Genomic DNA, 22,893 nt, shown 5'->3' on the forward strand with positions numbered 1-22,893 from the left:
GTAGTGTGTCCACTTGAGATGGGGTCAATCTCTGCTGATCTAACTTCACATGAATATAAATAGTATGGGGAAAAAACACTGCTCAATTCAAATGAGGTGAAAGCCAGGATTCAGAGGTCGCCTATTCATTCTTACTGGGAAAAAAATGTATTGAGGTGAAATTGACACCAATCTCTGCTGTGCATTATTCACAGTCCCATTGATACCCCGTAACCATGACATATGTAGCTAGTAAGCTAGTGAGCTGCCAAATACGATTCAGGTATCACTTATCAACGTGCAGCAGCACAGTGTTTTGTGTCCGCCGTCACAGAGTTGGAGAACAAAGCCAGCTGATGGAGCAGCACTTTATAAACAACACTGTCCCACCTCCCTCCGTGATAGGCTGTTATGATGGGCTCGGTCACTGGGTCCTCCATGGAGCAGAGAGACGGATGGTCTTTATTATACTTCGAGACCTCTCGTAAACCACACATCCTGGCAGCCTCCACCAGCCCCCCCCCCCCGCGGCCTTGCGAAGCAGACAGGGAGTAAACAGAGCGGAGACCCTCCCCGCCCAACGGCTCACACTCTTTCTCGCTCTCCGTCTATTTCCTGTCTGTCTGCAATGCTGGCATGTCGGTTCGTCTTACCTTCTCTTTATCCTTTCTTCACTCTCTCTTTCTCTACCTCTCTCCCTTTTCCCCCCCTCTCTCTGTCAGTAGACGGTGGCATCCCTCTGCTGGGCTTAGAGGTACGAGGGATGTTTGCGGCTAGATAAGAGAAGGAGCGAAGGAGAGCGGGGCGGGACAGGTGTGCTAATGCTAGATCCTCTCATTTGATTGAACAAGAGATTATTCCAGACAAACAGATGAGCGCACACACACACACACACACACACACACACACACACACACACACACACACATTGCCAAAAGTATTGTTTGATTATTTTTCTTTCCCACTAGACATATTGGTCTCTAGGTATCCGTTTACTGTATATAATGAAATTCCCTCCTTTATTTCTCTCTCACCAATCCCTCTCTCGTTCCCTCCGTCTCCAATCAATGGAGGGCCACATCCACTGAGGGAATTATAGCTTTCCAGGGATCAGCCCCGCCCTGCCTAGCAGCGGCAACAATGCCAGTCTGCCTCCTACACCACAGAGAGAAGAATTCATGTCGCTTTGCTTTGCTTGAGCTCAATTCACTTTAAGGTATGTACCGTTAATTGTTAAAGCGTGGTCATTTCAATTCTTGGTCAGCGTCTGTACTGACCATGTCAGTGTACGTCTGTTGAGGTAAGGAGGATGTGAATCTACATAAATGGGAACCTTGAAAACAGGACCCCAAACAACAAAACAATGACCACTATAATGTACTAATTGCACTTCGAAATTGGCCTTTGTAGAGCATATGACATGCCATTAGTAAAGGGACCTTTGTGGCATTATGGTTCATGGTTGCCATGGTGACGCCTGAGTGTCGTTGCTATCGCCCATCTGGGTTTTTGTCGCCCGGAGGTTCTGAAGAGAGACCGCGTGGGAGGGTCAATGGAGCAACACGCGCAAACACGCACACACACACACCTTTATCACTACTATCCAATTCACAACTCCAACATTCTCTGTCACACACAGAGAAGCTGTTGAGCTGATGCCATCGTCTCATCAATGTTAGTCTGGAGTCAAAGCTCCCAACTCCTAACCCTGCTTCAGCTATCAGGCTTTCGACAGAGAGGACACAACAAGAGACAACCCTAACAGGAAGTCACTAGTCTTTGCATTGCCATACCTCCAAAATCACGTCGCTCTCATGCCTCCCTTGGCGTCTGGATAATTTTGTATTGCAAAAACGGTTTGAATGGTCCGCTGGGAGCATTTCAAGAACACTCCCCCCATATGTCCGTTTGGTGTTATGTTCGTCACTGTTTTCAGACCAGGAAGGACACATTGTGTTCCGTATGCTAGCTTGCAACATTGCAAAAAATGGAAAAAACCCTGTAGGAAAAAAGGGAATTCTGTTTTGCCAGAAGTGTGCTGAATACACAAAATAAGATTTCCCAGCCACCCTCACGCACTGTTGTACCTACGACACGTATCTAGTAAGCACTTTTGGAGCTCCGCCCAAGCAAGGCATTTGATTGGTTTGACATGTTGCGAGGCGTCACTGATTTACACCGGATCCCTACCACTCTTTAACTATCTTTCTGCGATGAGCTTCCCGTTTTCGATTCTCGACGAGGCTACCGAGTCACAAACCCACACACATGTACACGGGGGGCTCGTTACGGGCCAATGGACCATAATCATATTGTATTGCTCTTTACAATGGAGGCAGTAAGGTTGTACAGTTGCAGACTACTGAACACAGAGAGCGTATAGAGACGTAAAGAAAACCATCACTTTCTCTTCACTGCTTTTAACCGGTGAAGATGAGCGGTGAGCAAGAACACCTGAAGGCAGTTAGTTCTGTGAGGCCCATCCTCCGTATCACACCGCAGAATTCGCCCTGAGAGTTATTCCTCTGCAAAACAAAGCGGACACTCAAGCGTCCCAATAATTCTGCGAGGGCAGTCGTTGCGCCAACTCTGCGATACAGTGCCTTGCAAAAGTATTCAACCCCCTTTTGTTGCATTACAACCTGTGATTTTATTTGATTTTTATGTGGATTTCATGTAATGGACATACACTAAATAGTACAAATTGGTGAAGTGAAAAAAATTACTTGTTTCAAAAAATGTAAAAAAATGTAAAACAGAAAAGTGGTGCGTGCATATGTATTCACCCCCTTTGCTATGAAGCCCCTAAATAAGATCTGGTGCAACCAATTACCTTCAGAAGTCACATAATCAGTTAAATAAAGTCCACCTGTGTGCAATCTAAGTGTCGCATGATCTGTCACATGATCTCAGTGTATATACACCTGTTCTGAAAGGCCCCAGAGTCTGCAACACCACTAAGCAAGGGGCACCACCAAGCAAGTGGTACCATGAAGACCAAGGAGCTCTCCAAACAGCTTCTATCTCAAGGCCATCAGACTGCTAAACAGCAATCACTAACTCAGCTGCCTACATTGGGACCAAATCACTGGCCACTTTAATAAATGGATCACTAGTCACTTTAAACAATGCACTCTAAATAATGCCACTTTAATAATGTTTACATATCTTACATTACTAATTTCACATGTATATACTGTATTTTATACCATTTACTGCACCTTGCCTATGCCACTCGGCCATCGCTCATCCATATACTAACATGTACATATTCTCATTCACCCCTTTAGATTTGTGTGTATTAGGTAGTTGTTGGGGAATTGTCAGATTACTTATTAGATATTACTGCACTGTTGGGACTAGAAGCACAAGCATTTCGCTACACTCGCATTAACATCTGCTAACCATTGGTATGTGCCAAATAACATTTGATTTGATTTGATTTTGAACAGGTTAGGGACAAAGTTGTTTAGAAGTACAGATCAGGGTTGGGTTATAAAAAAATATCAGAAACTTTGAACATCCCATGGAACACCATTAAATCCATTATAAATTTATTTAAAGAATATGGTACCACAACAAACCTGCCAAGAGAGGGTCGCCCATCAAAACTCACGGACCAGACAAGGAGGGCTTTAATCATAGAGGCAACAAAGAGACCAAAGATAACACTGAAGGAGCTGCAAAGCTCCACAGCAAAGATTGGAGTAAGCCGTACACTCCACAGAGCTGGGCTTTACGGAAGAATGGACAGAAAAAAAACATTGCTTAAAGAAAAAAATAAGCAAACACATTTGGTGTTCGCTAAGAGGCGTGGGAGACTCCCAAAACATATGAAAGAAGGTACTCTGGTCAAATGAGACTAAAATGTAGCTTTTTGGCCATCAAGGAAAACGCTATGTTTGGCGCAAAGCCAACAACTCTCATCACCCTGAGAACACCATCCCCACAGTGAAGCATGCTGGTGGTAGCATCATCCCGTGGGGATGTTTTTCATCAGCAGGGACTGGGAAACTGGTCAGAATTGAAGGAATGGTGGATGGCGCTAAATACAGGGAAATTATTGAGGGAAACCTGTTTCAGTCTTCCAGAGATTTGAGACTGGGACAGAAGTTTTTTTGTTTTTGTCTTATTTCTTGTTTGTTTCACAATAAACAAACATTTTTGCATCTTCAAAGTGGTAGGCATGTTGTGTAAATCAAATGATACAAACCCCCCAAAAATCTATTTTAATTCCAGGTTGTAAGGCAACAAAAAAGGAAAATTGCCAAGGGGGTGAATACTTTCGCAAGCCACTGTATCTCACTTTCCAATTTCCAGAGTCCATATTTATTATGATTGGCTTTGTATCTGGTGCCATCTTTTTTGTGATTTGTTTATATTAGATTCACATTTAATAGAAAGGGCTGTGAGTTTTTCTTGTGCATGTGACCTTTCCTGGTCAGTTCACATGGTCAGAAAAAAAACTCAGGGCCCTATATCATAAGATACTTGCTTTAAGTGAGATATCTGAGGAAGATTGCTTACACTAGCTCTCAGATAGACTTCACAGCAGCTGTTACCACTGCTTTAATAGTGATGATGCCCCGAGGCTACGTCTGCTAATGGCTCCATGCACCTGGATAGTTGGTGACACTGAGCCAATCAGGTAGCTAATTAGACTTCGTTTATTATTAATATCATTCATTTCTACCCTCAGATCTTAGTTATATTGTTTAGGATGAGATTTTGAAAATAAAGTATATCTTCAGTAGACGTATTAGCTATTTTTACTCAATTATGAATTGACAAGTCGATCAGAGCGAGACGGGGGTAACAGAGTGATATAGACTGGAGATCACAGTGTTGACTGGCTACCGTCTTGAAAACCAACACATTCATTTCCTAACCATAATCCTGATATTAAAAGAAGCATACGAGTGTCTGTTCATAGACACAGGGACGAACAGGGGTGAAAATCCCCGAGTGCTGTTTCTTTCCACTGACACAATCCAATGATACAGCAGCACAGGAGTAGGACAGCAGGACTGCAGCCAGACCTTGAGCTCACACTGTACTCGTCAGAAAAGGACACCGACCTTCATCAGCGTGTGTGTGTGTGAGAGAGAGTGTGTGTGAGCGTGCTATAGGCCAGCAAAGGCATTTCAAAGACAGGAAATCAATCAGAAGGTAAAGCTGTAATTGGAGAAATGAAAAGATGAGATGAGTATATTTCAAAGGCATCAGCATAGGAGAGCCAAGAACTCACTATGCTATACAACTGTGGTGACTTTGATGTCAACTTCCGATAGGTACCGCTGGGAGGGATGGAGGGAGGGAGGGTGGGAGAGGGGGAGGAGGAGATGGAGGGACAGAGGGGGGGAGGGAGTGTGTATCAATAATTTAAACATTGATTCCTAATCCCCCAACTGCCCGAGTTCCACAGAGAAGGGGAAAAAAACTGGAACCAAACATTCAGCTTTAATGTGATTCCACCACCACACGTTTTCACTCCACATAAAATCCACGTAGCTCCTTTTAAAAGGGCTACACCTAAATCTGATTTTGCTTTTTTCCCCCTCCGGTCCATCTTCTAGCCTGTGGGTGTAAGCCTGAGCTATGGCAGAGATGGAGAGAGAGATAGGGAGAGCAAGAGAGAGTGTGTGTGAGTAAGAGATAGAGAGAGAGAGATAGAGATACCGATGTAGGATCTTAATTTGATCACACTTTTGTCGCTGAGAATTGCAATGCAGACTTGATTTACCGTAACGAAAAATGTATCAACCCCTTCTAAAAAATGTCCATTAATATAATCCACATAATAATTGCCATTTCCTGTTGCTGCAGGAATATTTTCCTGCTGTAGAAAACTGGCTCAAATGAAGATCCTACATCTGTAGAGAGAGAGCGAGAGAGAGAGAGAGAGAGAGAGACCATTCCTCTTTAATAAACCATCTAATGGGTGAAAGATAGTAGGGAAGAGCTCACACTGACATAGCCATGAGGAAGAGAGAAGATGCTAATAATACAACTAATCTCCATGAAGCCATCTCTCTTCATAAAGTGAGCTTCTTCACAGCAGGGAAGAAGGATGAAACCATATGAAACAGTTAGCTAAGAGAGAAGGAGAGAAAGAGAGAGAGAGAGAGAGAGAGAGAGAGAGCGACATAAAGAGAGCGAGTGAGCGAGTGAGAGAGAGAGCGAGAGAGAGAGAGAGAAAGCGAGAGAGAGAGAGAGAGAGAGAGGGAGAGAGAGAGAGAGAGAGAGGTAGGGCTGGGTGGTATCCTGTATTGTACTATATACCAGTATTGATGCATGCACCGGTTGGGTTTTTTACTTTACTTTCAATAATGGTATTTTAATGTTTTGTTTGTTAAATGTGATACGCCAGTGCAACGTCCATTTTTATAGTTTTATACTTGAGTCATCTCTCTCTCTCTCTCTCTCTCCATGCCACTTTCCACACATGCCTAGTCCCACCCCCTGTCATGCAAGGAGCGTATTTGTTGTTGCGCGACCACGAGACACTTGCGTTCAGTCTCCATTGTCAATGCAGCACATGCAACAGTATCTTCTAAATCAAATAGGAATAGGCAAAGCATGAATATGTTAGCTAGATGAACTAGCTAAGAGAAAACCTTTAATGTAGCCAAAGATTGGAAACACTGACCAACACTTTGGTTCCTACCCTGTCACAATAACTCCTCTCTGGCATTTTCATTTGTTGTCATGTCGAACAACACTGTATTCAAAGTGCCCACTATTATCTAGAATTAGAATAATCATAATTTTTCCACGATTCCAACAGTTGAAGTGTTTTGATCTAAATCTCAAGTCAAATTGCAATCGCAATTTAAAAATAAGTTAAAAATAAGGCCTACATTTTTTGCCCATATCATGCAGCCCTATGTAGCAGTGTGGAAATGATCTCAAATGAGTGCAGGAAATGCGGAAAATGGTTGTTGGTTGAAGTTTAACTGAACAGTATAAAACAATCAGAATGCAGAGAGACCCATTGAAATCACTTAGAATGTATGTTGCCACCAGAGGATCACGCACTACTCACAAAGCACTTTTATTACTCAAAAAATGAAATACTGTCAAATACTGTCAAAATTAAATAAAATACTGTGGTATAATATTTTGGTCATATCACCCAACCCTAGAGAGAGGAGAGAGAAGAGAGAGAAAAGAGAGACGGCTCCTAGGGGGATAAGGCAGCAATAAACGGAGAGAAAACCCTTATCAGCACTTCTCCAACAGTTTTTCTGAAGGAGAGACCAGCCACACACACATACACAGACACACAGACACACACAGTATCCAGAGTGCTCATCAGCACAAATCAAGCCCATCAATGGAGCTTTTCAAATATCTAAAACAACCAAACCACACTCTTCTCCCGACATCCTCCTAATGCGACTGCTGCCTGCTCAAAGCGGAGCGCGGCCACACACAGCAGCCAAGTAGCCCTGCGCTCCCACCAGCCAACTGCCCCAGCCACCAGGGACAGGAGCTGCAAGCGGCAGCTGCTTCCTACAAGCGGAGCTCCGGAGCCAGCTTGACAGACCTCAACCTCCCCCTGGACCTTCCAGCCACTGGAGCTCCAGTGTTAATCCAGCATGAATGCTAACAGGCTAACCAGGCCAAAAAAGCTGCCCATGTTGCCCATGGAAACACATGTCTTTATTTACCTTTTTGGGTTTCCTCCTCCGCTGGCCAAGCCCGTTGAGCCTATCCTCAGCATCCATCCGGTAGTGGGACTGAGAGTCCTCGCTCATCCTCTCCCACCAATCCAACCACACTCACTCACTTTCTTGTCCACTTTTTTCTTTCTTTCTCTATTTTTTTTCCTCCAGTGAAAACCACTCAAGTAGCGCACTTCAGCTCTTCCCAACCAACCGAGCTCTACCCCAACCTCCCGCACTCTTCAGTAGTCCACAGCGACTGTGTGGCGACCAGCTAGCGAAGGGGGTGTGGTAGACCGAGAGAGCGAGAGAGAAAGAGAGGGGGGAGGGATGGAGGGGGGGGGGGGGGGGGGGGGGGGGGGGGCAAGAGAGCGAGAAGGGAGGGAGGGGGGAAGCACGATTGTGTTGCTATGGCAGTGGATGCCACCAATGTTTTTCTGAAGAGTGTGTGCTGGCGAACCAGATTTCAACCAGTCACGCACCATTACTCAATTTGCTCCTAGATTATACTTTTTTTTCATAACAACGACAATGTAGATGTGGGAACCCAATGGGGCTAAACTAGTAGAATACAACATAGAGTAGGATCAACAAAGCCATATTCATGTTATTTCCCCTGCTATATTTAGCTGGTTTTAACAAGCAACCATGCTTTTAAAACTACTCATGAATGCCACAAACAGAGACACTTTTGCAATAAACATACAGTACCGTAACCTTATCCTCGTCACTTCCCTGAATCCAACCCAGTCTCCCATTGTCTTGGTTTTCAAAGTGTACGTCTTAAATCTGTGTATACCCCAACCCCTCCCTAAACACAATCTAGGTTTTATTGGTGCCTTTGAAAACAGATTCTCTATGTCCTAATGACTGCCTTGGGCTATGACCAGGAGGCACCGCTATTGAAACAGCATCACATTAATGGAGATGAGAGCCCCCTCCTATCTCTTCTCTAATTCATCCCTCCCTCACAAATTCATGATTTGGAGATCAAGAGAGATTTGTGCAAAAACGAGACGGAAATGTGGGGAAAGTCACTACACCCAGGCAGCGCTCTTTATCTCCTCTCTCTCTCTTTCTCTCTCGATGTCTCCCTCTCTCCTTTCCTCTCTCCCTCAACCAACCCCTCTCCCCTATCTTTGTCTCTCTCGTTTTCCCTCCCTCTCCCTGTCTCTCTCTCTCTCTCTCTCTCTCTCCACGCCACGCCACACCTCCTCTCCTATATTCCGCTCATCGCTTCCAAAAACCAGCATTCCGGGATGTGATTCCAGACTATTCCTGCTCCAGTCTGGTGACTTCGCTCCAGACACTCTCTCTCCCCCGTCTCCTCTCTCCCCGCTGTCACCAGTCATCACACCCAGCGACAGCTCCTATAGTTGGCCATGTGAGGTGACCATGCTGGAGGCCAGATATGCATGTTAGTCATAACTCATAACTCATCCCTTTCTGGTGAGGTATACAACTGGGCCGGATGGCAGCTTATTAACCTATAAAGGGAAATGCATGTCAGCTATACAGTACACTAAAGGTACATGATACTGTAGGTGACCGGGTCCCACATATTCCACATTAGCCTAATGCTAATGCTAACACTAATTACAGGGGAGGTTTAAGAGTGTTTAAGTACATTATATGGTGCACAGATTGACCAACCCAAGCCTCTCTGGTGCCAACACACACACACACACACACACACACACACACACACACACACACACACACACACACACACACACACACACACACACACACACACAGATCCATCTTGTCTGATAGATGCAGGAGTGTGTAAGATTGGGTGTCTGTAGGGAAGTGGTTGACATTGACTAGGTGTGTTTGTCTGAGTGTGCCTGCGCTTGTGTGCGTGCATCATGCATTCATGTGTGTGTGTCTATCTCCTCGCTCCTCTGCCACCATTACCATCTCCTTTGGCACAGCACGACTCGCTATGCCAGAGGGGACGCCTGTGTGTGTTGGCACTGCCCGCTGTGTGGAGCGAGGGATGCTGGCAGAGCCAGATGGAGAAGAAGAGAAGGAGGGGGCCAGGGTCTGATCCTCTCCTCCTCTCCTTGCCCCCCTTTTCTGACCAGTGCCAGATACACCATTCGTGTTGCGAACATCAATCAGTAATCATACTGCATCGGAGAGGGGAGAACATCAATCAGTAATCATACTGCATCAGAGAGGTGGGAACATCAATCAGTAATCATACTGCATCGGAGAGGGGAGAACATCAATCAGTAATCATACTGCATCAGAGAGGTGGGAACATCAATCAGTAATCATACTGCATCGGAGAGGGGAGAACATCAATCAGTAATCATACTGCATCAGAGAGGTGGGAACATCAATCAGTAATCATACTGCATCGGAGAGGGGAGAACATCAATCAGTAATCATACTGCATCAGAGAGGGGAGAACATCAATCAGTAATCATACTGCATCGGAGAGGTGGGAACATCAATCAGTAATCATACTGAATCAGAGAGGTGGAAACATCAATCAGTAATCATACTGCATCGGAGAGGTGGGAACATCAATCAGTAATCATACTGCATCGGAGAGGTGGAAACATCAATCAGTAATCATACTGCATCGGAGAGGTGGAAACATCAATAAGTAATCATACTACATCAGAGAGGTGGAAACATCAATCAGTAATCATACTGCATCGGAGAGGTGCAAACATCAATCAGTAATCATACTGCATCGGAGAGGTGGAAACATCAATCAGTAATCATACTGCATCGGAGAGGTGAGAACATCAATCAGTAATCATACTGCATCGGAGAGGTGGAAACATCAATCAGTAATCATACTGCATCAGAGAGGTGGGAACATCAATCAGTAATCATACTGCATCGGAGAGGTGGAAACATCAATCAGTAATCATACTGCATCGGAGAGGTGGAAACATCAATCAGTAATCATACTGCATCAGAGAGGTGGGAACATCAATCAGTAATCATACTGCATCAGAGAGGTGGGAACATCAATCAGTAATCATACTACATCGGGGAGGTGGGAACATCAATCAGTAATCATACTACATCGGAGAGGTGGGAACATCAATCAGTAATCATACTACATCGGAGAGGTGAGAACATTAATCAGTAATCATACTGCATCAGAGAGGTGGGAACATCAATCAGTAATCATACTACATCGGGGAGGTGGGAACATCAATCAGTAATCATACTGCATCGGAGAGGTGAGAACATCAATCAGTAATCATACTGCATCGGAGAGGGGAGAACATCAATCAGTAATCATACTGCATCGGAGAGGTGGGAACATCAATCAGTAATCATACTGAATCAGAGAGGTGGAAACATCAATCAGTAATCATACTACATCAGAGAGGTGGAAACATGAATCAGTAATCATACTGCATCGGAGAGGTGGAAACATCAATCAGTAATCATACTGCATCGGAGAGGTGAGAACATCAATCAGTAATCATACTGCATCGGAGAGGTGGAAACATCAATCAGTAATCATACTGCATCAGAGAGGTGGGAACATCAATCAGTAATCATACTGCATCGGAGAGGTGGAAACATCAATCAGTAATCATACTGCATCGGAGAGGTGGAAACATCAATCAGTAATCATACTGCATCAGAGAGGTGGGAACATCAATCAGTAATCATACTGCATCGGAGAGGTGGAAACATCAATCAGTAATCATACTACATCGGGGAGGTGGGAACATCAATCAGTAATCATACTGCATCAGAGAGGTGGGAACATCAATCAGTAATCATACTACATCGGGGAGGTGGGAACATCAATCAGTAATCATACTGCATCGGAGAGGTGGGAACATCAATCAGTAATCATACTGCATCGGAGAGGTGGGAACATCAATCAGTAATCATACTGCATCGGAGAGGTGGGAACATCAATCAGTAATCATACTGCATCGGAGAGGTGGAAACATCAATAAGTAATCATACTGCATCAGGGAGGAAACTGATCAACTGATAAACAATATAAGGATTCACGCTACGTTAGGTATCCCATCCTAATGAACATGCCCATTTTCTTTTTCTCTCCGTTTCATTAAAGTGATTGATCAGAGATGGAGTAAAAGATATCAAACGATATCAAGAGATATCCCGAGCCATCAAAAGGACCTATGTGAGAATGCTATTCGTCGACTACAGCTCAGCCTTCAACGCCGTAGTGCTCTCCATCTCTGCTTCTAGCTGTGTTACATGAAAGAGTCTTTCTAGATAAAGGAGCGATCCCAGAGATATCTATTCAACAGTCACCAGGAAGGAGATTGCTCCTGTTCAAAAGGGCTTTCCCTCTCTAAGATTGGGCAAAGGCAACCTGCCACAGATGTAAGCTGTAGAAGGCTTTCAGAGTGTGTGTTCAGACATTTCTGTGAGAGAAAATACATGTTGTCATTGTCAACATTTTACAGTGGAAGCCAGTAAGCTGTTCAGTGATTTCTGTAAGACAAAATAATTCTAGAATATGTATGTACAGTAGTCAACATGTTATAGTTTTTTTTCTGACTTTCCATGGGCTGTCTGTATAAAACCCCTGCAGAATTAAATTAATCATACACATTTACCAAGAGTGATATTAATGAATGAGGAGCACAGTTATTTGTTAATGAGCCATTGTCAGCGATTCTGTTCCCGTTTCTAGCAATTGTGTTGGACAGCAACAAGCAGGCTCCCACCATTTCCCCACATTGTATACACGCACGCACGCACGCACGAACACACACACACACACACAGCTAAGATCTGATATGTCACAATGCAGCTTTAGATGTCATTGTTTTCCTGTGTGACAGATTGGGAATCCTTTGTACTTCGCTTTGAAGAGAATATGACTTCACATCACGTCTCCAACTCAATCATCAAGTTTGCATTACCAACAATGACGAGACAGCCCACAGGGAGGAGATGAGAGCCCTAACCTCTCCCTCAACGTCAACAAAACAAGGGAACTAATCGTGGACTACAGGAGAAAGCAGAGAAAGCACGCCTCCATCCACATCGACGGGGCCACAGTGGAGAGGGTCAAAAGATTCATGTTCCTTGGCGTGCACATCACTGAGGACCAGAAATGGTCTCTCCATACCGACGCTGTGCTAAATAAGGGACAACAGCGCCTCTTCAACGTCAGGACGCTGAAGAAATTTGGCTTGGCCCCTAAGACCCTCACGAACTTCTAAAGATGCACCATCGAGAGCATTCTGTCAAGCTGGATCACCGCCTAGTACGGCAACGGAACCGCCCGCAACCGCAGGACTCTCCAAAACATCACCGGGGGCACACCGCCAGCCCTCCAGGACATCTTCAGCACCCAGGGAGGAAGACCATGAAGATGATCACCTAGTAGTATAGTCTCCGCCTCCAAAACTGGCACAGACAGACTGAAAAACAGCTTCTATCCCCAAGCCACCAGACTGTTGAACAGTCATCACTAGCCGGCTACCACCTGCTATCCCGAGCTGCACCTTAGAGACTGTCACTAGCCGGCTACCGCCCGGTGCTCTACCCTACACCTTAGACACTGTCACTAGCCAGCTACCGCCTGGTGCTCTACCCTGCACCTTAGACACTGTCACTAGCCGGGTACCGCCCGGTGCTCTACCCTGCACCTTAGACACTGTCACTAGCCGGCTACTGCCCGGTACTCTACCCTGCACCTTAGACACTGTCTCTAGCCGGCTACCGCCCGGTACTCTACCCTGCACCTTAGACACTGTCACTAGCCGGCTACCGCCCGGTACTCTGCCCTGCACCTTAGACACCGTCACTAGCCGGCTACCGCCCGGTACTCTACCCTGCACCTTAGACACCGTCACTAGCCGGCTACCGCCCGGTACTCTACCCTAAACATTAGACACTGCCACTAGCCGGCTACCGCCCGGTGCTCTACCCTGCACCTTAGACACAGTCACTAGCCGGCTACCGCCCGGTGCTCTGCCCTGCACCTTAGAGACTGTCACTAGCCGGCTACCGCCCGGTACTCTACCCTGCACCTTAGAGACTGTCACTAGCCGGCTACCGCCCGGTACTCTACCCTGCACCTTAGAGACTGTCACTAGCCGGCTACTGCCCGGTGCTCTACCCTGCACCTTAGAGACTGTCACTAGCCGGCTACCGCCCGGTGCTCTACCCTGCACCTTAGAGACTGTCACAAGCCGGCTAACGCCCGGTACTCTGCCCTGCACCTTAGAGACTGTCACTAGCCGGCTACCGCCCGGTACTCTGCCCTGCCCCTTGGAGACTGTCACTAGCCGGCTACCGCCCAGGACTCTGCCCTGCCCCTTGGAGACTGTCACTAGCCGGCTACCGCCCGGTGCTCTACCCTGCACCTTAGAGACTGTCACTAGCCGGCTACCGCCCGGTACTCTACCCTGCACCTTGGACACCGTCACTGGCCGGCTACCGCCCGGTACTCTACCCTGCACCTTAGACACCGTCACTAGCCAGCTACCGCCCGGTACTCTACCCTGCACCTTAGACACCGTCACTAGCCGGCTACCGCCCGGTGCTCTACCCTGCACCTTAGACACCGTCACTAGCCGGCTACCGCCCGGTGCTCTACCCTGCCCCTTAGAGACTGTCACTAGCCGGCTACCGCCCGGTACTCTGCCCTGCACCTTAGAGACCGTCACTAGCCGGCTACCGCCCGGTACTCTACCCTGCACCTTTGAGACTGTCACTAGCCGGCTACCACCCGGTACTCTACCCTGCACCTTAGACACTGTCACTAGCCGGCTACCGCCCAGTACTCTACCCTGCACCTTAGACACTGTCACTAGCCGGCTACCGCCCGGTACTCTACCCTGCACCTTAGACACTGTCACTAGCCGGGTACCGCCCGGTGCTCTACCCTGCACCTTAGACACCGTCACTAGCCGGCTACCGCCCGGTACTCTACCCTGCCCCTTAGACACTGTCACTAGCCGGCTACCGCCCGGTGCTCTACCCTGCACCTTAGACACCGTCACTAGCCGGCTACCGCCCGGTGCTCTGCCCTGCCCCTTAGAGACTGTCACTAGCCGGCTACCGCCCGGTACTCTCCCCTGCACCTTAGACACTGTCACTAGCCGGCTACCGCCCAGTACTCTACCCTGCACCTTAGACACTGTCACTAGCCGGCTACCGCCCGGTACTCTACCCTGCACCTTAGACACTGTCACTAGCCGGGTACCGCCCGGTGCTCTACCCTGCACCTTAGACACCGTCACTAGCCGGCTACCGCCCGGTACTCTACCCTGCCCCTTAGACACTGTCACTAGCCGGCTACCGCCCGGTACTCTGCCCTGCACCTTAGAGACTGTCACTAGCCGGCTACCGCCCGGTACTCTACCCTGCACCTTAGACACTGTCACTAGCCGGCTACCGCCCGGTACTCTACCCTGCACCTTAGACACCGTCACTAGCCGGCTACCGCCCGGTGCTCTACCCTGCCCCTTAGAGACTGTCACTAGCCGGCTACCGCCCGGTACTCTATCCTGCACCTTAGAGACCGTCACTAGCCGGCTACCGCCCGGTACTCTACCCTGCACCTTAGAGACTGTCACTAGCCGGCTACCGCCCGGTGCTCTACCCTGCACCTTAGACACTGCCGCTAGCCGGCTACCGCCCGGTACTCTACCCTGCACCTTAGACACTGTCGCTAGCCGGGTACCGCCCGGTGCTCTACCCTGCACCTTAGACACCGTCACTAGCCGGCTACTGCCCAGTACTCTACCCTACACCTTAGACACCGTCACTAGCCGGCTACCGCCCGGTGCTCTACCCTGCACCTTAGACACCGTCACTAGCCGGCTACCGCCCGGTGCTCTGCCCTGCCCCTTAGAGACTGTCACTAGCCGGCTACCGCCCGGTACTCTACCCTGCACCTTAGACACCGTCACTAGCTGGCTACCGCCCGGTACTCTACCCTGCCCCTTAGACACCGTCACTAGCCGGCTACCGCCCGGTACTCTGCCCTGCAACTTAGACACCATCACTAGCCGGCTACCGCCCGGTACTCTACCCTGCCCCTTAGACACCGTCACTAGCCGGCTACCGCCCGGTACTCTGCCCTGCAACTTAGACACCGTCACTAGCCGGCTACCGCCCGGTACTCTACCCTGCCCCTTAGAGTCTGCTTGCTACCCTATGTACATAGAGTCTACACTTCATAAAAAATGGTGCTATCTAGAACCTAAAAGGGTTATTTGGCTGTCCCCATAGGAGAACCCTTAAAGAACCCTTTTTATTTCCATCTTGACCCTTTTGGTGTTTGAATTATTTGTTTTTTACCCCACTGTATATAGAGACAAACACTATACTGTTTATTTAATAAACATTTTCACATGTGTATTCTTATACCGTATTCTTCACATACAGGTAACTGCCAAAATAAAAGAAACACCAACATACAATCTCTTAATAGGGCATTGGGCCACCACGAGTCACCAGAACAGCTTCAATGGCCTTGGCAGAGATTCTACAAGTGTCTGGAACTATATTGGAGGGATGTGACACCATTCTTCCACAAGAAATTCCATAATTTGGTGTTTTGTTGATGGTGGTGGAAGATGCTGTCTCAGGTGCTGCTCCAGAAGTGTTTAATTGGGTTGAGATCTGGTGACTTGAGAAACACACACACACACACTCTTTAAACTCCCTACGCTCCTTTGAGACCCCTCTTTCAAAGTCACTGAGATCTTGACTAACTCAGGAACCACACCTGTGTGGAAGCACCTGCTTTCGATACACTTTTTAATCCCTCAAGTGTTTCCTTTATCTTGGCAGTTATCTGGAGCTCCTTCTAAAATACACTGAGTGTACAAAACATTCCATGACAGACTGACCAGGTGAATCCAGGTGAAAGCTGTAGGAGAAGGATTTTTAAGCCTTGAGAAAAACCCAGTAGCGTTGCAGTTCTGGACACAAACCTGTGCGCCTGGCACCTACTACCATACCCCATTCAAAGGCACTTAAATCTTTTGTCTTGCCCATTCACCGTCTGAATCGCACACATACACAACCTATGTCTCATTTGTCTCAAGGCTTAAAAATCCTTATTTAACCCGTCTCCTCCCCTTTATCTACACTGATTGAAATGGATTTAAGGGGGTCACTTATTTTCCACCATAATTTGCAAATAAATTCATTAAAAATCCTACAATGTGATTTTCTGGATTTTTTCCCCTCATTTTGTCTGTCATGGTTTGAAGTGTACCTATGATGAAAATTACAGGCCTCTCTCATCTTTTTAAGTGGGAGAACTTGCACAATTGATGGCTGACTAAATACTTTTTTGCCCCACTGTATGTGTGTTTGTGTCTGCGTGTGGGTTGATGGGTAGGGGGGGGGGGGGATTTGCTTGCTTCAAAAGCATGTCTTCCACAAACGTAGGACCCTCCTGTGCAAATGTACAAGCTGTTAATAGTACTGCAGCCTGACACAAAGAAACACAAAACACACACATCCCGCCACACTACAGTGATTTTCTCCTCAGACCCTGACTGGCCCCTGTATACTCAAGGAGGAGTACACAGCTGATTGGCTATTGACTGGAGAGTGTCTCTTACTGAGACCCAACACAGAGAGAGGAAGAAGTGGTTCATGGCTGTTAATTTTTCTGGGTTAAAGCACAGTCAGGTAGGCAGGTAGTGAGTGAGTGAGTGAGTGAGTGAGTGAGTGAGTGAGTGAGTGAGTGAGTGAGTGAGTGAGTGAGTGAGTGAGTGAGTGAGTGAGTGAGTGAGGGAGTGAGTGAGGGAGCGAGCGAGTGAGTGAGCGAGAGGCAACCTAAGTTACTTAATCACCCACGTAACCTGAGGGAACAGCAGCATGGAGAGTGGGAGAGAAATAATACATGGCTTTTGTCAGCTTAGCCTTATTTGAAGGTCTGTGTGTTTAGGACAGAAACCGTTTCTTCCCAGTTGTTACTGAAAGACTGACGGCCGAGGAGAAACAAACAAAATCCTTGGACTTCGGCTAAACCATATAAGGGTTTAACTGTGTGAGACGGCGGGATTCTTCCTTTATGACCTGAAGAACAAAGTATTTTCAAGCTCGAACACACACACACTGACAAACACACACACATACACTACCCCCCTCTATCTCTGTGACATTGACCTGACCTGACATGGCCTCCCTTGAGACACTGGCTCTCGGAGACTTAAGAGGGGACTTAACTCCACGCGCACACACACACACACACACACACACACACACACACACACACACACACACACACACACACACACACACACACACACACACACACACACACACACACGCGCACAAAGACCCAGACAAAAGAACCTCCCACATTCCAGCAGCCCACCAAAGGCCTCTCCCGCCTCCGCACACGATTCCGAACCAATCAAAGCGATTTACTGACAAACATTTCGAACTCCACACAAACGACTCGAAGGACGCCATTGTGTGACTTGTCAGTCACACTTTAATGAGAGCGATGTCTCCAGACTCATCTCTTAAGACAAACTTGGAGAGCTTGGGGAGCAAGAGCACGGGGAACCGTGTCTCCACTCCAGCAGTATACAGCGCTAATGAGCAAGGAAACACAGTGACACATCACACTCAGTCGGTTTCAACAAAACACAGGGCCACGAATAGCTAATCCCATCTGCAGTGTCTAGCATGAGCCTTCGCTGCTGTCTGCATGCGGTTTAGCGCCCTAACAGAAAAAAACAAGCTCATTTCGGCCCAATCAATGTTATAGGCAGCAGGCGGCTGTGGCAGCGTAACGACGCTGGTATCCCGGAAACTGCCCTGCATACCCTCCACCCTGCCTCCGAAACCCCCTCTGGGCCAAGTGCCCTCTCAGGTAGCTAGCAGAGCTCCATGGGCTGTCTGGACACTGAATGTTTCATGAGGGGGGAGAGGAGAAGAAGGAGATCAAGAGAGAGAGAGAGAGTCACGCGTTCCCGATTCTATACAGTATGTGCTCTATTGCACTTTGAGACCCACTCAGACTCAATTACACTCTGCCATAGGAAAAGGCTTTTCTTTCTTTCTTCTCTTCGTCTCGCTCTCCTTTGAAATGACTCAGAAGTTCTGAGAAGTACCCGGGATCCCGCTGAAAGTGAACGCTGCGCAGCTGATGCGCCCCAGCAAACTATTTTCACCCCCCCCCCCCTCCCCTCATTTCTTTCTTCCTCTTTCCCCCCTCTCTCTTTGTCTCTCTTTTAACGAAGGCTAAAACACGATGGCTTCGAGAAGAAAAGAACAGCATCATCAACCACACAGGGGCCTAACAACAGTATCCCCGGATGTTCTGGTGACGGTCACTTCTAAAAACAGAACTGATGAGGAATTGATTGCGCCGACAGGCAGAGATCCATAGGGAAACATTACCGCAGAACTAGCAGCTGTTTTGCCCGACCGGGCAAAATGACAACAGCTGATTGACGATGTAACATTGTAGATATTGATCAGTCCTGTTGTGCATGAAGCATGATGGAGGGAGCAGCTGCTATCGATAGTCATGCTGTATCAACATTGGAGCTATTAGTATGGCAAGGAGTAAGGCTACCTGATTGTTGGGAGTATAGGCTATATAGTGCACACTAGCTTCACTGCTCTTATCCATCCAGATACAGACATATATACCCTTAAAAACAGGGTTCAACAACTAATACATTAGATAGTGATTTGGCTTTATCTGAAAAAATGGACGTTGGAATGGCTTGAATTATTGTGAATGCAATAGACGGGTTGCCCGACAACCTCAAGAAAACGATACACGCACATCGCAGAGGCACTAAGGCGGTGTGGGGTTTTGATTCTGGACGTTCGGATCGCTAGCGACACTGACAAGAGGCTGTCACGTGAAGAGTCGTAGGTGGCTCGTTTCAGCTCGTTGTATTTTGTCATTGATGCCATGTCTTGTTTTGAGGTCTTTTTGACTCATGTCACATCTATGATAATACGACTCAAATTCGCTAGCTAGCTTACCAACAACTGTAACAAGCGCTCATTGTGCAAATTAATGTATGTTTTCAATAAACATTTGGAGAGGAAATATAGTTTACATGTTGTCAAGAATCCTTTTATTCTAAGCCAACCCAATCTGTTTTAGCCAACCCAATCTGTTTTAGCCAACCCGTCTGTTTTACCCCAAGTGTTGAGCGCGCACCGGTTTTGTTTCGCTGCTTATACACTGCTTATACACTGCTTATATACTGTTTATACACTGCTTATATACTGCTTATACACTGCGTATACACTGCTTATATACTGCTTATACACTGCTTATATACTGCTTATACACTGCTTATATACTGCTTATACACTGCTTATATACTGCTTATACACTGCTTATACACTGCTTATCACTGCTTATATACTGCTTATACACTGCTTATACACCGCTTATACACTGCTTCAACAAGCAGACTCTTACTGCGGCTTCCCAAATGAGAACATATTATTTCATCCTGTTTTGATATATGTCTGGGACTCCTGAACAGAAATATCGTGCTATTATTGTGTTATTAAGTGCCATGTATTGAGTGCTGTGTGGGTCTTAAAGGGAAACTGCGGCATTTTGGCAATGATGCCCTGTATCCACTTCCCCAGAATCAAATGAACTCGTGAATACCATTTTCATGTCCATAAGGAAGTTGGAGGCAGTTTTGCAAGCCGATGCTAACTACCGTTAGCGCAATAACTGTACGTTTATGGGTATCTACTAGCATGCTGTAACTTCACTTGGCATGCCAAAATCCTGAAGTATCCCTTTAATACCTGGGAGTCCTGCTGGGTAACTTTTAGCCCAGGCCCAGGGAAACAGCGTTGCTATAGTAATGCAATCTAAGTGGGAGTACCATAGCAACCGGTGCTTTGAATCGCGCCACTCTCGGATTCCACCGGTGGAGATCAAAACAGGAACAATATTGGGGCGGAAGGCGGGGTGTGGGGATTCTGGATGGGAGCAGGGGTGAGAGAGGACAGGGTGATGGAGGGAGAGATGGAAGGGGATAGTGGGTCTTCATCTGGTCCGACCAAATAGGGGCGTTGGAGTGGAGGAGTGGGTGGAGGGATGGAGGGGTAGAGTGTGTGTCATCTGGTGGAGGGTGTGTCTGAAGTGATTTTCCTTCAGCGGATAAAAGACTAAGAGATCAATCGCACCTCGGATTAGGGCTGTCGCTCATTCTGTTGGACTGTGTGTGTGTGTGTGTGTGTGTGTGTGTGTGTGTGTGTGTGTGTGTGTGTGTGTGTGTGTGTGTGTGTGTGTGTGTGTGTGTGTGCGCACGCGCGCGCGTGTGTGTGTGTGTGTGCGTGCTGTACAATGAAATGCAACGCCCTTTTCAGAAAGAGGAGAAAATGCATTCGAGGTATAAAACATTGGCTGGAGGGGATATACTGTAGCCTACCTCTTTCACCAGTCCGTCACATCTTAAATTATCTGTCAAGTACTATTGAAATCAGAACAGCTCTTATTGACAAGACAAAAACGACCAAAGCACAGACAGATGAAGATGATAAATAGCCCCTTCCCTATTCATAGCCACAGTGATCAGTCCTGGAATTACTCCAGCTATTTCAAAAAGAGCACAAATTAGCTCATTATTTAGCTGAGGGAACAAGCCTTCACGTTTCCGCCAACCAGAAAATGGAGGGGTGGTGAGGAAATATATATTTTCATCTCACATCCACAAGAGGCTTTTACAGTCAGGGTGTGGTTATTTGCTTGAAAATTGACTTATCCACATTAGCTGGGCTTTACCTTATGGGTAAAATGGATGGATTACCTTTTTCACTGGGTGAAGAAAAATGTATTAACATCAAATCTCCTTTGTGAAAATCCCCCCCAAAATATGCCTCTTTTCTTGTTATAGCAGTTGGCAGTGAGGAGTGATTGAGCCCAAAAGGCACACTAGTGGAATTGCACGGCCGTCTACACTGTTGACAAGGCGACGCCAAGAGGGGGACAATTACGCGCGGTAAGCCGTGCTTTATCGAATCAGGCGGAGGCGTAAGCGGGGAACCGTCTCTAGCGGCGTAGAGGAATGAAACACAGTGATTGTTATTGTTGTAACGATATTGGCGTTTCCGAGAGAAGCGGAGCGCCTGCCAGCAGTGAGCGGCTCGCAGCTTCGAGTCTCAGCCCAGTCCCCGGCTAAAAGGTGGAAAAACCTCATCAGTCATGCATGAGTCTACAAGGAAACGCTGGCCCAGGTGTCTGTTGTCAGGGCAACAAGGCGTGGGGATGCTGGTTGGGAAATACCAATAGTGAGGAGACTAGAGGGACGGGAGGGAACAAAGGTGGGGCCATGGAGGATGTGTAAAAACATTCATAACTCAGACAGACTGAGTTTCTTTACAGAACAAATATTAAATGCAGGTGCTGCCTGTGCAGAGTAACTTTATATTGCAACATTTATTAGAGCTTTATATTATTTTCAAATATGAGATATGCTCGAATGTAAAAAATAAAAATTAAAAATTAAAAGTATACTGTGACAAAAAGTGATCCATCTTCACTGTGTAGATTGCAATATAAAGCTTGCCATTCACACATGATGTCCCTATGACTCTTATTTCGCTATGCAGGTACAGTGTATGTGCATCCTGGATTCCACAAGTTTCGGATATATTTAATAAAATCATCATCCTCTATTTAAAAAGGTCCATGTTATCTGTGTTATCTGATCCATGATCCATGTTATCTGTGACTGATTCCTATTTTCCTATCAGACCGTCTCTCTTTACACAAATACCAGCACACATCCCCAAAGCTCCATACAACTATTACAGCAGCACGCGCCGAGTAATAGAACCGTATCAATATTTGGAAAGAGCTAGGCCTCCGTCAGATGGCCTAGTTTCTTGTCTTTTATTTCAGCCTTGTTTCAATCGCCAGGAAAAAAACGTTGGGATAAAAAAAATAAGAAATCCTTGAAATGTTTAGAGCTCTGAGTCACATCACCTGTGTGGTCCACACACGCGAATTCACGTTCATCAAGAGCACAGAGGCTAGGATAAATGCATTTATAAAGTACAGCGTTTCCCTGTTGTCGTTATAGGCTAGCTTGTACAGATGAAGGGTTGAAGTCCAGTAGGAGCGTTTAATAGTGCCCGACAGATTGGTATTATACAGAAGAACAGAGGCTCTCTCTCTCGACTCTTTCTTTTCTCTAGCTTTCTCTCTCTCTCTTTCTTAAGTTCTCCTTGTTTACGTTTTACATTCATCCATGCCCATCCACTACAATATGGATTGTTTCTCCAGACATTATGG

The 22,893-nt window shown here is 46.7% G+C and overlaps 1 protein-coding gene across 2 annotated transcripts in view; it reads right to left on the reverse strand.

Moving 5' to 3' along the window:
• LOC129835071 (ankyrin-2-like) overlaps positions 1–2,059 on the reverse strand; it is a 167,629-nt gene extending 165,570 nt beyond the window's left edge. The window contains exon 1 of one of the 2 annotated variants that reach the window (XM_055900426.1): positions 1,773–2,059. In XM_055900426.1, the coding sequence (XP_055756401.1) occupies positions 1,773–1,958 (186 nt within the window). In that variant the 5' untranslated portion in view covers positions 1,959–2,059. The remainder of the gene's footprint in view (positions 1–1,772) is intronic. The other variant, XM_055900424.1, reaches the window with a different exon arrangement.
• Between the last annotated feature and the right edge of the window lie 20,834 nt (positions 2,060–22,893).

Source organism: Salvelinus fontinalis, chromosome 36 (assembly GCF_029448725.1).
Source record: "Salvelinus fontinalis isolate EN_2023a chromosome 36, ASM2944872v1, whole genome shotgun sequence".
Classification (NCBI taxonomy): Eukaryota; Metazoa; Chordata; class Actinopteri; order Salmoniformes; family Salmonidae; genus Salvelinus; species Salvelinus fontinalis.